This window comes from Varanus komodoensis, unplaced genomic scaffold, assembly GCF_004798865.1.
Source record: "Varanus komodoensis strain SLA01 unplaced genomic scaffold, ASM479886v1 scaffold12, whole genome shotgun sequence".
Taxonomy (NCBI): domain Eukaryota; kingdom Metazoa; phylum Chordata; class Lepidosauria; order Squamata; family Varanidae; genus Varanus; species Varanus komodoensis.
In genome coordinates, this window is record NW_025335349.1 from 8,493,927 (window position 1) to 8,507,427 (window position 13,501).

At 39.8% G+C, this 13,501-nt stretch overlaps 1 protein-coding gene across 6 annotated transcripts in view; it reads right to left on the reverse strand.

Moving 5' to 3' along the window:
• The window catches only part of COL12A1 (collagen type XII alpha 1 chain), a 137,550-nt gene that overhangs the window by 10,265 nt on the left and 113,784 nt on the right, over positions 1-13,501 (reverse strand). For all 6 annotated transcript variants that reach the window (XM_044421608.1, XM_044421613.1, XM_044421614.1 and 3 more), the window contains 8 exons: positions 12,724-12,801; positions 11,293-11,379; positions 9,860-9,913; positions 8,772-8,867; positions 7,708-7,761; positions 7,016-7,069; positions 5,747-5,800; positions 3,311-3,382 (listed from right to left, as the gene is read on the reverse strand). In XM_044421608.1, coding sequence (XP_044277543.1) covers positions 3,311-3,382; positions 5,747-5,800; positions 7,016-7,069; positions 7,708-7,761; positions 8,772-8,867; positions 9,860-9,913; positions 11,293-11,379; positions 12,724-12,801 — 549 coding nt within the window. The remainder of the gene's footprint in view (positions 1-3,310; positions 3,383-5,746; positions 5,801-7,015; positions 7,070-7,707; positions 7,762-8,771; positions 8,868-9,859; positions 9,914-11,292; positions 11,380-12,723; positions 12,802-13,501) is intronic.

Below are 13,501 nucleotides of genomic sequence, written 5' to 3' on the forward strand. Positions count from 1 at the left end.
TTTCCTATTAAAGCTTTAAAGTCCTTATGTTCTAAAGGTGTGAAACTGAGGGCAGCTTGTTCATCTCCTGTTCATCTCTAGAACTGGCTTAATTGCTAATTGTGATGTTGAATGCATCGAGAAAGCATTGCAATGATAAAGCATATAGACTCATACCATTACCTACACACAATACATATGCCATTTTTTATCTAAAGCTGAAATTTATCTTAGATGGGTACAGTACCCAGTCCTACCATGCTGTCGAGGACCATATTCTATGGGGGCATATCTGTGGACAGCCACATGCTGTGGACTGGGCTGAAGCCATTACAGGATGAGTAGGAGGCAAAGTTTGCAATGCCACATACTTCTAGCTTTCCTTTTTTCTGCCATTTTTTCTCCATCTCTTTCTGACACCTTTCCTCCCAGTCTTGATTTTTTTTCCCTCCCTGCCCAGCAAAGGTAATCAAGGGTCTGAACTGCTTACTTGCAGAAAGCTTCTGAAATTAAACCAATGGTCACAGGTTGCTCACCTTGTTCTAAACAACTGCAGCCCTCCACATTTGCAGGGATTAGGAGTGCAATAAACCCATGAAAGTCGAAAAACTGCAAATATTTATAGCCCCTCCCCCAAACCTTAATACTGTGGACCATATGTGTACTGGATTGCTTCTCCCTCTCCCATTCAGGTCTTGGTCTGCTCCAGCAGGGCTCCTCTTCTTCATTAATTACATTCCTATGTTTTTGCTCCCTGCCCTTCCTTTCACTTACCAGTGCCTCCTCTTTGCAACAAGGAAACACTGGAGAGATTTCCCTCTCCTGATGGGTGGGACAAGAAGTCATATTTTGGAGGCCCTCCCTCTCTCCCTTTTCACTTTCCCTCTCTCTATGGTGATGATGATTTCCTACAGTGGGCCACAAAACTAAAAACAAACAAACAAACCCATTTAATTATTGATGGAAAACTCATGAATAATCAAATCCACTTAAGTTAAAACTGCAAAAGAGGAAGTTTGACTGTCCTGGTAAAACAAATTCAGGGCAGACAACACAATAACTCACAATCAAGAGTTGAGTATAGGTTGGGTGTGTGTTGGCGTTGAACCATGTGTCATCATCAGAACCCAGGGAGAGAATCCATGGTTTCTTGCTGGATCCTGAACTGTGGGCTGTTCACCATGATTTGTTATCTCTGCTGGATTGAGGCAACATGATGACCCATGATTCAAAAACACATGGTTCCATGGAATCCCACCCTCAACCCATATTTCAGAGCAGGTTATAAAGTTGTCTGAACCCAGTCAGTATATTCTGAGGCAAACAGAAGGTGCTTATTGCATCCACACATCAAGAATATAGGCAGCAGTAAGTAGTTTGTCATCTTCAGAACCAGTTCCCAATGTGACTATTTGAAATGGTTCTCCTGGAAAGCAAAAGCTAGAGTAGAAAATTATTCTTCTCCTGAATATGTTCATATATCTGAATGTATTCTAACATTCTAAACAAAAGGTTATGTTAATATTTACACCATCCAGGCTTATTTGCTTGGCACCAATGTGGAATTGACAGAAGATGCTCTAAAATGCACTGAATTAGAATATTATGGGCTGATTCACTCAAGCAACCACTTTGTTCACTAACACTGCAGCTCAGAATGATCTAACTTCTTTGAAGTCGAAATGACTGCACATAGTATCTGTGATCCTGAGATCATTCTCTCATCCATGGACTAAACCGTTATTTGGATCCTTGTATATCTAGCACTAACCAAGAATCATAAATGGTCAAATTAGCACATGAAACAACGTACAACTACATGAATAATGGAACTGGGCCACGCAGCTACAGGAAAAGACTGGAAGACTTTTAGAACTCCGCGGGATGCATTTGGACCACCGGTTACACATATGGCCTGGAGTTGCCCCTTTGGCATTTCTTGATAGCATAACTGTAGGTGTTGAAATCCCATCTGCCTCATGAGTCTTACAAAACATCTGCATAGGCTGCTTGCCAGAATTCCTGCTGAGATCTGGTCTGAAAACTCAAGAAACTATAAATGTGATGTCAGGCAAAGGTGGGAAAAGGAACACACTCTGCAAATGTTAATGAGGGGTTGCTTTAAGTGTGTGTGTGCATAGTCACATACACAAATACAATCAAATAAAGTCAAGGCTTGTTATAGATTTAAGTGATTGGTACACAACTGTTGGCAGCATTTTACTGGCTCTTGATTCTTTGCTTTTAATAGCCACATGAGGTGTCAGAATCCTGGGAGGCAAAAATGCTTTCCTCCATGTAAGACAATTCACTTACTTATGACTGCATAGCAAGCCTCAATTAAACTCAGAAGTATGACAGGCCTTTCTTTCTGTCCAATAGGTAACTCCACATCATGGTCTCCCTAGGACAGCACTCATCAGAAGTACTAACTGGAAATCCCAATTCATAGGTTAGTTTTTATGAAACTAGTAATTGGTCAAATTAGTTGGACTAGTTTAATTCAGGAATGTGTCCAACTGAATAACCTCATGATTAGAGATTCTGTTTGCAAGGCCAGTGATTGCATCACAGGTTACAAAAGAACAAAACAGCATCTCTCAAGTGACTTCTTCAAGCCCTACCATAAGTTGCTAGCCAGGCTGATATTCTTCTCTCTCCTCTTCAAGTCTACCCTGCATTACATCAAGAAAACTGATGCAAGCAAAGACAAGGAGAGAGAACCTGACTTTTTTCTTGTTAACATATGGAGTAGACAAGAATGTTGTACCCTTGGATGCCAAACACTTTCCCACTGAACTCTTGGCTCCAGCAATTACTATCAGGACTCCTGATCCTTCCTGCTCTCTCAGTTGGTTTCAGATGTAAAATTCTACAACAAAATATTACAGCTCCTTTGTTAACATTTGAGCATTTTTAAGCCAACAGCTCTTAGAATGCTACGTATAAAAATTTCCACCTTAGGCAGCATAACCTACTTGACTGTGCTTAAAATAATAATCATAATAATTCCAGTAAACGATTCTGCTGATTTAGCTTGGGGATGTTTACACAGTGCAGAAATATAAGCCTTGGCATGTGCAATTTGTGCTCTCTTTTTCAGTGGAAACCCTACAACCACAATTTCCAGACCTGGTGCTTAAATTGCAAAAGATCTACCATAAAGAGCAAAACCGACTAAAATTAACTTGCAGTTTAATGTTGAGATATTAACTAGTTCTCATGGAACCCATTGCATGATGTGAGGTTAAGAATAGTCTCCTAGTTGTCTGAATATGTGAGGGTGCCTCTCACAACTGATGCAGAAAATGTCATGTGCTGATTATCTTACCGGTGACCCACGATCTCCTGGCTTCCCTGGTTTCCCTGGTGGACCAGCTACTCCAGGCACTCCTGGGGCACCCTGCAAGGAGATACATTGAAGAGGAATTCTAAATGGGGACATAGTAATAGTCTGAGATAGATACTCATGAATCCACTATATTGGGTTTTGTCCAATGTTTAGCAAGCAGATTTCCACTTTTCCCCCCAGGTTTTTTCCATCCTTTCCTTTCTTCATCAGGGCCACCTCTGTCACCAAACTCTGCTCTGGAGGGCTTCCTATCCCCAATCTTGCAATGTGCATGCATGTGGGGAGGGGGGAATGGGGACTGAAGGAAGAAGGAAAGGTGGAATCAAGTCTGCTGGCAGATGTCACTCCATCAGCAGACAAGCAGAATAGAATTTCACCCTTGATGCCCAATTAATATGATGCCCACACAACTGGTGAACTGCGTGTAAAAATGTTTTCTATTCTCATTTACAATTGCTCACATTTTTAGATTTATTGCAGCATAAACTGAGAGCCTCTCAGTTCTCCCATTTCTGCTTTATGAACTAAGGTATTTGGCTTCTATTTGGCAACTTTCCCAATAAATGTGTTCTTTTCAGATGTCCCCACCCATCTCCACATGTGTACTGGAAATGCTGAACTGGCATTAGGTTCCAGCAGATGTGAATAGATTACACAGAGGTACAGAGCCAGTCCCTTGCTAGAAAAAAGGAAGGAAGGAACTGTTCAGTGACACAAGAAAAAAATGCTTATTGATCCCAAAGCATTTTGCATGGAATTCTTCACTGGGGAAACTCTTGAGCGACCAATTGAAATCCTGGTCTCTAAAACTATTTTGCAATGGTGTGGCAAGATCAAGAAGGGAACTGATTGTTTGAGAATCTATCTGGGGAAAAATCAATTTGAAATGCCTTGAGCTCAGTTTTGTATCTGTATCCATAGTGAACCTGAAAATTTCTTTCATTCTTGCCTTCTTCCTGAAATTGATATCTTCTCACTTTTTTCCATTCTCTTTCCTAGTCAGCAGCTACCTATTGCAGCATGTATAGCAACTTCTTGCCAGTTAGAGATAGGAATGTGTAATCATGAAAATGAAGGAAGGAAGGAGGACAGGATTTCAACTCAAATATTCAATTCAAAAAGAACAAAAAGCTGCATTCTCAGTGTTTCTGTGACTTCCCCACTACAGTTCCTAGAGGACAGCAGGACTTTCTTCCAGTTTAAAAAGTGTACATTCCCCATACACAGCCCCTCCCTTTTGGCTCCCTGATCGTAACTTGTTTGAAATGGCTGGTGAAATGGTAGAAGAGCAGGGCTGTCTGATGATATGGCTTTACATTTCTTTGTGATCTGAGCAGTTAGTAGACAAAATCCCCTTTCTAGCTGCATGATTATAAACTTCTGTCGCCCACAGATGTCCTAAGTGTGGGCCTTTATATAGGGAAATCAAACAGTAACCCTTTAAACAGATCATTTTTGTAATGAGCATGATCTTAGAAACCAACTGATTTGCTTTTACCATATTTTTACAAGCAACCACAAAATCCAAGATTTCTTAATACTAGCTATCTTGCTAATCACTTCAAAGGCATGAATTCCATCAGAGCAATTTTCAGTCCTCATAAACCATCATGAAGTATTTCAAAGCTTAACTGTACTCAAAATGATTTCCTCTTGACCATTTTCCAGTGTAAGAAACATATGCAGACCACATTAGCTGCAGACAGATTTTTAAAAATCTCCAACCTAACCATCTGCAATCATCAAAGTTTCTCTTTCATCATCAGGCAATGCAGTATTTCTAGAAATGGGACTTAGACTGGAACAGGAAAAAAGCAGGTTGCACATATAGTGACTGACACGATAACAAGATTGGGTAGAATTGCATTACATAATCAGCAAAATTAAAGCAAACTAGTAGGTCCTTCAAAATTGTTGCTGAGTAAGAGAATTTCTGCTCAGGGTTCCAGCCAGCCATGCCCTTTTTCAGGAAACCTCATCCTAGTTTTCCATCGCTTCTCCGAGATCTGCCATAACAGTAAAGCAGTATTTTGTGGTTCTAGAACATGTTCGGTCCTCATCAAACTGTTTTGGGTTCCACCTCATGTCTTGGGGATGGGGTGGTCTAAAATGTTTTTTGTACTTTGCAAATCCTGCAATTTTCCAAGCCTGCTGATGCCCTGTTTCACACACATGTGGATGCTATTATTTTTGCACATGCAGAAAACTGAGATTTCTATATTAGCATGTATGGTAGCCGTATGATTTAACTGGCTTAGGTGGTCATGCTGTGTGCTGCACTAATGGAAATGATGAAGGGGAGAAACAATGTTGCACATACAGTTTTTGATACAAAACTGATAGACAAATAGAAATCCTCCCAGCCCGAATTCAGACACCCCTAATTTATACCCATACAATTAATTTAACACTTACTAATGGTCCAGGAGGTCCTCTTGGTCCCGTTGGGCCATCTTTTCCAGTGAATCCCTATTTGAAAAATGAAAGTGTAAGGGTTAGTATTGGATTGCATTTTTTGAAGGACGAGCTAATTGCCTTTTAAATTATTAATTTATTGCTTCATTATTAATAATTGAAACAAACTATTTCAGCCCCCCATGCTATCTAATTTTGGCTTTCAGTTATGATGTGTTATAAATCTACACCAACAGGTTATTACTTCAATATAGCAAGATTCTGCTCAGATTAAGAATTCATGCTGAGTTCCAAAGCTCAGTTACTGGTAAAAAGGTTCCATTGATGCCAGCTTTGCAAATAACATTGATGTTATACTGAAAGATCTGCTGTCCCTCTCCACAGCTGAATAAAAAAATAAAGATGTCCATCAGGCTGAAAGTTTGTTGTTTGCCTTCATCACACCAGTGTAATAAACTGTTTGTGAATGTATTTGTCATTTTGTACAATGAACATACATTGCCAGCTCCTCCTACATCCTTCTCTCTATAATGCAGGTGCTGCTTAAGCAAGCACTTCATCCAAAATGTCAAACAAGAATGGGAAGCATCCATATTGGGCTAGTAAAAAGAGCTAGTCACAGTTGTTAATTCAAAAAAGAAGGCACTGTGTTATTTAAAGAATGGGACAGGACCAAGAGGGTAACTTATAAACATGCATTTTATTTCTCCTAACCTTCAAAAATCTTACACTTCACTGATGGCATCACAGGGATAATTGGATTGATCCAAGTCTTTGTGCTAATGGTCTATGGATACTTGATTGTAGCATTTAAAACTGCAACCCGCCGCCCCCCATTCATCACTCTGGGTTTTCTGTTTATTTGTTTTGGTAGGATCTTCATTCATTCCTATTCTACAGCTTGTCAGACTATGCTAAGGAAGCTTCTCCTTTTCCTTGTGACATTCACACATTTATGCCAGCAGACCTTTCCTTGCAGTGGTCCCAGATGAATCTCATGTACATGTGGACTGGGATTGCCAGCAGTGGCACACATACTGTATATTTATTCTGCCCTGTGTGTACGTGAAACAGAACCCACTAATCAAAGACTTCCATTACATGCAGAATGGCACTCCTCCTTTATGCTTGTTGTACATGGAAAGAAAATCCATTGTGCTACTTGTATTCCCATGTAGGAGATTGTTGTAAAACAGGGACCTTTCTGAATCCCTGCCATGGTCCTAGAATCGCTGCAGTCTTCACTAATGATACCAGAGAAATGCTTACCCTGTCACCTGGAGGTCCCATTGGACCTGGCGGGCCAGTTAAGCCTGGTGAACCCTAGAGAAGAAGAACATTAATCAGAGAGGGTTGCTATGCTATAAAATGCACTGTTAAGGTACCATGCACATTCATCTGTACTCTAAATGGAATAGTTCTTATATTCCTTTTCATAAACAAGCAGAAGAAACAGAGCAAAAAAACTTGTTTGAAAACACCAGCATCTTGTATAGAGTTACCCTTTGCCTTCTTTCTACTTTATATTTAATTTGTATTTTTATTTTTTTATTATCACATTAGAGATCTTCCTTCACATGTGACTTCCAATTAAAAAATAATGGCTAATCCCTAAACAATTGCTTCTTTGTGTAAGAAAACTTACCAATAACTAGTAGAATCTGTCACAGTTTAACTCTATTGCCTTCTTTTTCTGGATGCATGAATCTTTGATGGCTTCTTCATGTCATCAAAATCTAGTTGCATCTCACAACACTGCTTCACATGCATGCATAACTAACACATACATCATCTTGCTCTATTTTATTATTACAAACTTTTAAAAAATTAACTTGCCTTCTCTGCAGAAGAACAATGGAGTTAAATGAAACATACCTAATCTGGCCTACAAGATAGGGCATCACTTTGAGGTGTGTGGTAAGTAAGTAGTATGCATGACCTCGTTATAAAAATGAACTTACGGATCGACCTGGAAGTCCTGGCTCTCCAGCATCACCTTTCATCCCCTGACGGCCCTGGAATTGATAAAAAACCAAGAATGCTTGGTTATTCCTTGAAAAACAAAGCTGTAGGAAGTCTGAAATATTTAGACATATTTGCAGTGAAAAGGAGAAGCTCGATATCAACTTGATTAAGAGCAGCTGGCCAAGCAAAGTCCAGCACTCCCATTTCTCACTGGTCCTACCAGCAGCCTAACACCACAAAGTACTTTAAGCTGGGGCACACTTCAGATGGGGAGCAGGAGGTCACAAAAATGTGAGATTCTACCCATATATTGAATACATAGATTTTACCAATAACCCTTCAAGAAGAGTGACTCCTCCAGGATTAGAACCAGAAGTCTGCTCCAGCAGGAAGACTGATAATTACAAGCCTGGTATGTGTATGCCTGCAGTGATCCCAGTGCACTTGAACACAGGGTCTGTGCCTATACGTGCAGTTTAGATTCCCTGCATTCAGCTTGATTTACATCATGCAAAGCTCTTGTGTGAGTTTCAGTGAGGAAAGCAGCTGTTCCTGCCAGAAGTACCCATGTATGAAGCGTTTCTACCACAAAAACAGAAGATTCTACCTTTCCTGGAACATATTTGGATTATTACACAGTCAATGTATTACAAGTCAGTTACAGTTGGTAACACTTGATTTGGTTTCTAGAATGCAAGGATGTACCTATCGGAGAATAGCTTAGCAAACTATCAGAGAGTGTTAGAGAAGTGTGCAACCTTTCTGAAAACTTGGGGATTGCTTTGAAAACACAGTGAAAACGTAACACTGCATTCTGACTAAAGTAAATCAAAAGAACAGGGAATGTGGTAACAAATTAGCACAAAAGCACAGCTATTCTTTAATATGACATCTGCTGTTAAAGATATTGTGTTGTGCTAAAGCACCTTGCCCCTTAAGGCAGATGTTTGAGGACTGTGCCAAGAAACAGAACAGAAATGATGTCTGAGGGCCCTGATTATGGTGTGCTGGTTGACTTGTTCCCCAAACAGGTATGCATGCAGAATGCTTGCTTACTCACTGGTTCTCCTGTAATGGAAAGTCCATTTGGCCCCTGGGGCCCTGGTGGGCCTTGAGGACCTGCAGGTCCAACATCTCCACGAGGTCCAGGTGGTCCCTTAAAGTAGAAAAAGAAAGAAATCTATTTGCTAGTCTTTTATGTTATCCAAAGTTCTATCTTCAAATCATACCGTGATGGATTCTTATCATATTTTATAAGAAGGTGATGATAGAATTTATGAAATTACAGTCTAAGGAGTTGAGGTTTCCACTGTGTTTGGCTTTCTAGTTGATGTTCTTTTAAGTGCAAAAATGCAGCAGTACTGGTAACCATCAGTTCGATCAAAGGAATATCTTCTGTAAATATACTTTGTAAATGGACCTCATAAAGCTGCAAAAATGCAGATGAAGGAAAGACAGTTTACATTATTTTTAAATAAAATAAAAGTGGACTGGATGGGAATGTGCGATTTGGCATTATCATTTGCATCACTGGTATCATTATTTGAGATAACTAATGATGTCCCAATTTTCTACAGATTTTGTCCATTCTTAGGTTGCGCCACAGAATCTACATCAACTATTTCCAATTTCTTGAAAAAGAACATTGCTACAGAGCTTGCATCCCCTTGGTTGTGTCTTCCCCCATATTTGTACTGGATTCTCTAATGCCAAAAATTGAAGGCAATTGGAGGAGAGGAGAGGAGAGCAGAGCAGAGGAGAGGAGAGGAGCATATATTTATTTTTCATTTGGCAAAAAAGGGCAAATTCACACATTGCAGAGAAGAAAACATGGTTTGCCAGAGTGAATCATAACTGTACTTATATGAAACAGATATTCTGAAATGTGTTTCTTGCATTCGCATTTGCATATATCTAAAGTATAATTGTGTGAAGTGACCCTAATATAAAGATTGGAATGCATAATACCAATCATGTATTTATTGTTTTGAATTTTTAATTATACTAATCTGTTGAGTTTTTACAATAAATCTAAGTCAGAATACACAATTATTACAGTACAATTCTATACATATCTGCTAAGAAGTAATCCCTATTCAGTTCAATGGAACATACTGTAGTCTTACTGTATTTTAGGCAAATACTCACAGGGGGTCCACTTAAGCCTCTTTCACCTCTTGGTCCCTTAGTACCTGGAGCTCCCTAAGCAAAACAAAAAATGTAAATAATAAATATACATTTTATGCATGGAAGTTCAGAATGTTACAAATTATTCATTCCTGCAACTAACTGTTGGGCCAAACAGGAGATTCAGCACATGGATAAGGACTGCTTATCTTGAGCACCACAAATAAGAGGTTGTGGGCAGCAGACTAGACACTGCCACTCTACTGGGACTGAAGAAGTGACCAATATAAACAGCAAGGCTAACATGAAAAACAATACAATGAAGTCCAGCTGTGCTCACAGATTATGCTTTTTGGAGTCCTGGAAGTGACGGGTGGTATAATTGCCTGCTATACAGACAAGTGCTCATTATTTCTGTCACACCAAGATCTCTGGGTATGTTCCTGTAAACTTTTAGCCAAGTAAGCAAGGCCAAATTGTGCTCCTCTCAGCACAACCAACGCAGCCGCAACACACATGTGTAGCAATATGACTGTAGGACCTATTGAGTAGCGACATCATCACTGTTGGTAAGGAATGCCGCAACCGCACACTGAAAGCCCAGGACCTTTAAATACATGCTACTTTAGTACAATTAAGTATGGTGTATGTTTATACAGATGTGAACATATCTACTATGGTCATGTATCTTTTACAAAAAATAGCGTAAGCGTTTCCATTGCTACAGATCAATGTCCCACCATTTCAAGAACACCTTACTTTTTAAAAGCCACTTTTCCTTTAACCTCCCATTTGCCAGCCTATTAATGAACATGTTCTCTTTTTCCTTCTTTAAGTGAGCTCTTAGAAGTGAGAGTGACCCAAACAGAGGTGTGTTTAACTGATCTAGTCAATCTTCCCACTTCCTTAAATGGCATGGGGGTTGGGGATGTCACTGCAGTTGGGAATTTCAAAAAAGTTTTCCCTTTTAACAAATCTCTCTACTCCATGCCAGCCTGTACTTTCATTACATCTGTACAGCTCCCAACCAATATTTGCTAGAATTAGGGTAGTTCTATGAAGATGGTATTGAAGGAAGTTGCTCTATTCAAACAGAAATCTTTTGCCATTATACACTCTGTTACACATAAAAATGTATATTGATTCATGTCAGTAATATTGGCCCATGCTGTCTGTTCTGTCAGTCTCATTCCCAGCCCGCTGTGCACAGATTAGTAACAAAGTATATGAATTGTTATACAAGACCAAGAAGAAGGGCTGTAGCATCCCTAACAGTTGCTGCCGCTACACCAAAGATGGGGCCAGTGCTCAAATGGCGTCACATGGCAAGGCAACAGTAAAGTCTGTTGTCTTTCGATGGAATTGGCTTCGGTGCCGGAATCCATCAAGCTTATGAGATCAGTTTGCAAATGTGAAGTGCTCCACATGGCAGACGACGAAGATTTTGTGCTTACGGCTGGTCCTGGAGGCCCCGGAGGTCCCACGCTGTCCTGAGTGCACGTGCAAGCATTTGTCAGTGGTGGGCATTTGGCTTCGTCCCTCTGAAAATTAACACACAATCTTTCATCATTTCTTTTTCCACAAGGAAAGATGATGCTCACAATGGTGTTTATGTCATACAGCAATAACTGCAGGAATAAATCTGATTCTGAAGTCCCACAGAATTCAGCAACAATGCAGTCATTTTTAAAAAAAAATATGGCTGGGCAATGCTTAACTTCTGAAAGAGGGACAGAAATTCAGGGCTCAGGTCCCAGAACCATAATGCCATGGGAGCCTTGATGCTTAAACAAGTAAAAACAGTATGGAATTGCTCATCTGAGGGGAGGTATATTCAGCACACACTTTGTGCCACTTTTTATTACTCCACATATTCTAGGCATCTTAGAAAACAGTGAAACTTATTCAGCTTGAAATCAGATGACCCAATCAGGCTGATGCTGCGCCATTCAGATATTAACAAGTCCAATTGCTTTCCTGGCATCAGCTACTGAAGAGCAGGAGGCAGAGCCCACATCATATCTGGGGTCTGTTACTGTTTGTGCCCGATTTCTTGTCACAAAGAGATATTAAACAAAATCAAGCTTTTGTGCAGCAGGCCTTAGCAGAAGCCAAAAAGACTACCACCACCAATATTTACAAAAACCCCAAAATGTCAATAAAAGAGCAAATTATCCAATGTGTTTTGGAAGAAACCTTCCTCAGGAGCACAAAAGTTAAATCTGCTGCGTTATTCTAGTAAAACAACTTCTTTTCTCTTTTTCTATTTTCTTTGGACAGAATTTTCACATTATCCTCTACCTGGCCAATCTCCACATCATTTCTTCCTTTCTGTCCCCTCTTTACAAATTTGACTTACACTTTACGTTACAAATAAGCACAAATTTGGTGTATTGATTTACGTTTGCTAATTTACACTAGCAGTAGCTAAAACCTGGTTATTTCACAATTCCAAAGCCCAGCTAGTTTATTATTCCACCTCATAGTCCCCGCACACACACTATTTTAAAAAAAAGTAAGTTGAATTTATGAGGAAGCAAATTTAGCTTGTAAAAGCAAAACAGATCTCTTGATCCTGCAAAGATGAGGGCATTTAAATTTATTTAAAATATAGTTGAAAGAGATCAAACCAGGATTAACTATGACAAGACAACTGATCTGTTTGTACCTAAGTTCAAGGCAGCAAACATCAGAATATGGTTCTGCTAAAGTGTCTGCATTCCTTTCCTTAAAGTTGCAAGATGATTCATCTGGTGGCACACGTCATTTGTTATTCCCAATGGAGACACTGAAACCTAATATTCCACACTGTCCTTTTGGCAGGACTGGCTCAGAATGCTGATATAAGGCATTAGGATTGTAAAAATGTTTCTTTTTATATTTACCCTAGAAGGAATGTCACAGCATCTATCTCTGCTTGTCCAAACTGAATTGCAGACAATGTCAAAGTTCTGGATCTCAAACTGTGAAATAAAAACACATGTATCTGTATGAAATTGCAAAAAGAGAGTTCTTTTTATTGCATTTTAAAACTCTCCACACACGCGCGTGCACGTGCACACACACGTTGAAATGCACACACACACACATGCAAATGTGTGTGCACATTTACACACACATACACAGAGCTGTGAGAGCAAGTTGCTTCAAATAATAGAAAGTATTTTCCCAGCCAAACAGCATGTGACTCAGTCCCTCTTAGGACTGAGTCACGCTGCTGTTGACTCAGACGTCCGTGCTTCTGTGACAGACACTCAGATTCTATTCCAGAACTAATGTTATGGGAATATCTTGATATCTTGATGACAGACATCAAGAACATTGGGAAATTTTGATGGGAGGTCAACAATCTATCCATAGTCTGTTAATATGACTTCATATTTTTGTTCTGAGAATAGTCCAACCAACTTCTCAGAGGAACAGCTCTTGGCTGGGTTCAGACAACATGAAAAGCCATGGTGGTTTTTACTGTTGTTGGTCTGTTGTGCTGTCTGAACTTGGTTGTGTATTTCTTCATGGTGAGTTTGGTCCTTAGAAACCACAATCAGAAACTTTCTCTGTACCATCATGGCTTGTCATGCTGTCTGAATCCAGGTTCGTGATTTCTATGGCCCTGGTATGCAACTAGCACAGAGTCCTGTGGGATCAGTGGCAACTGCAGGA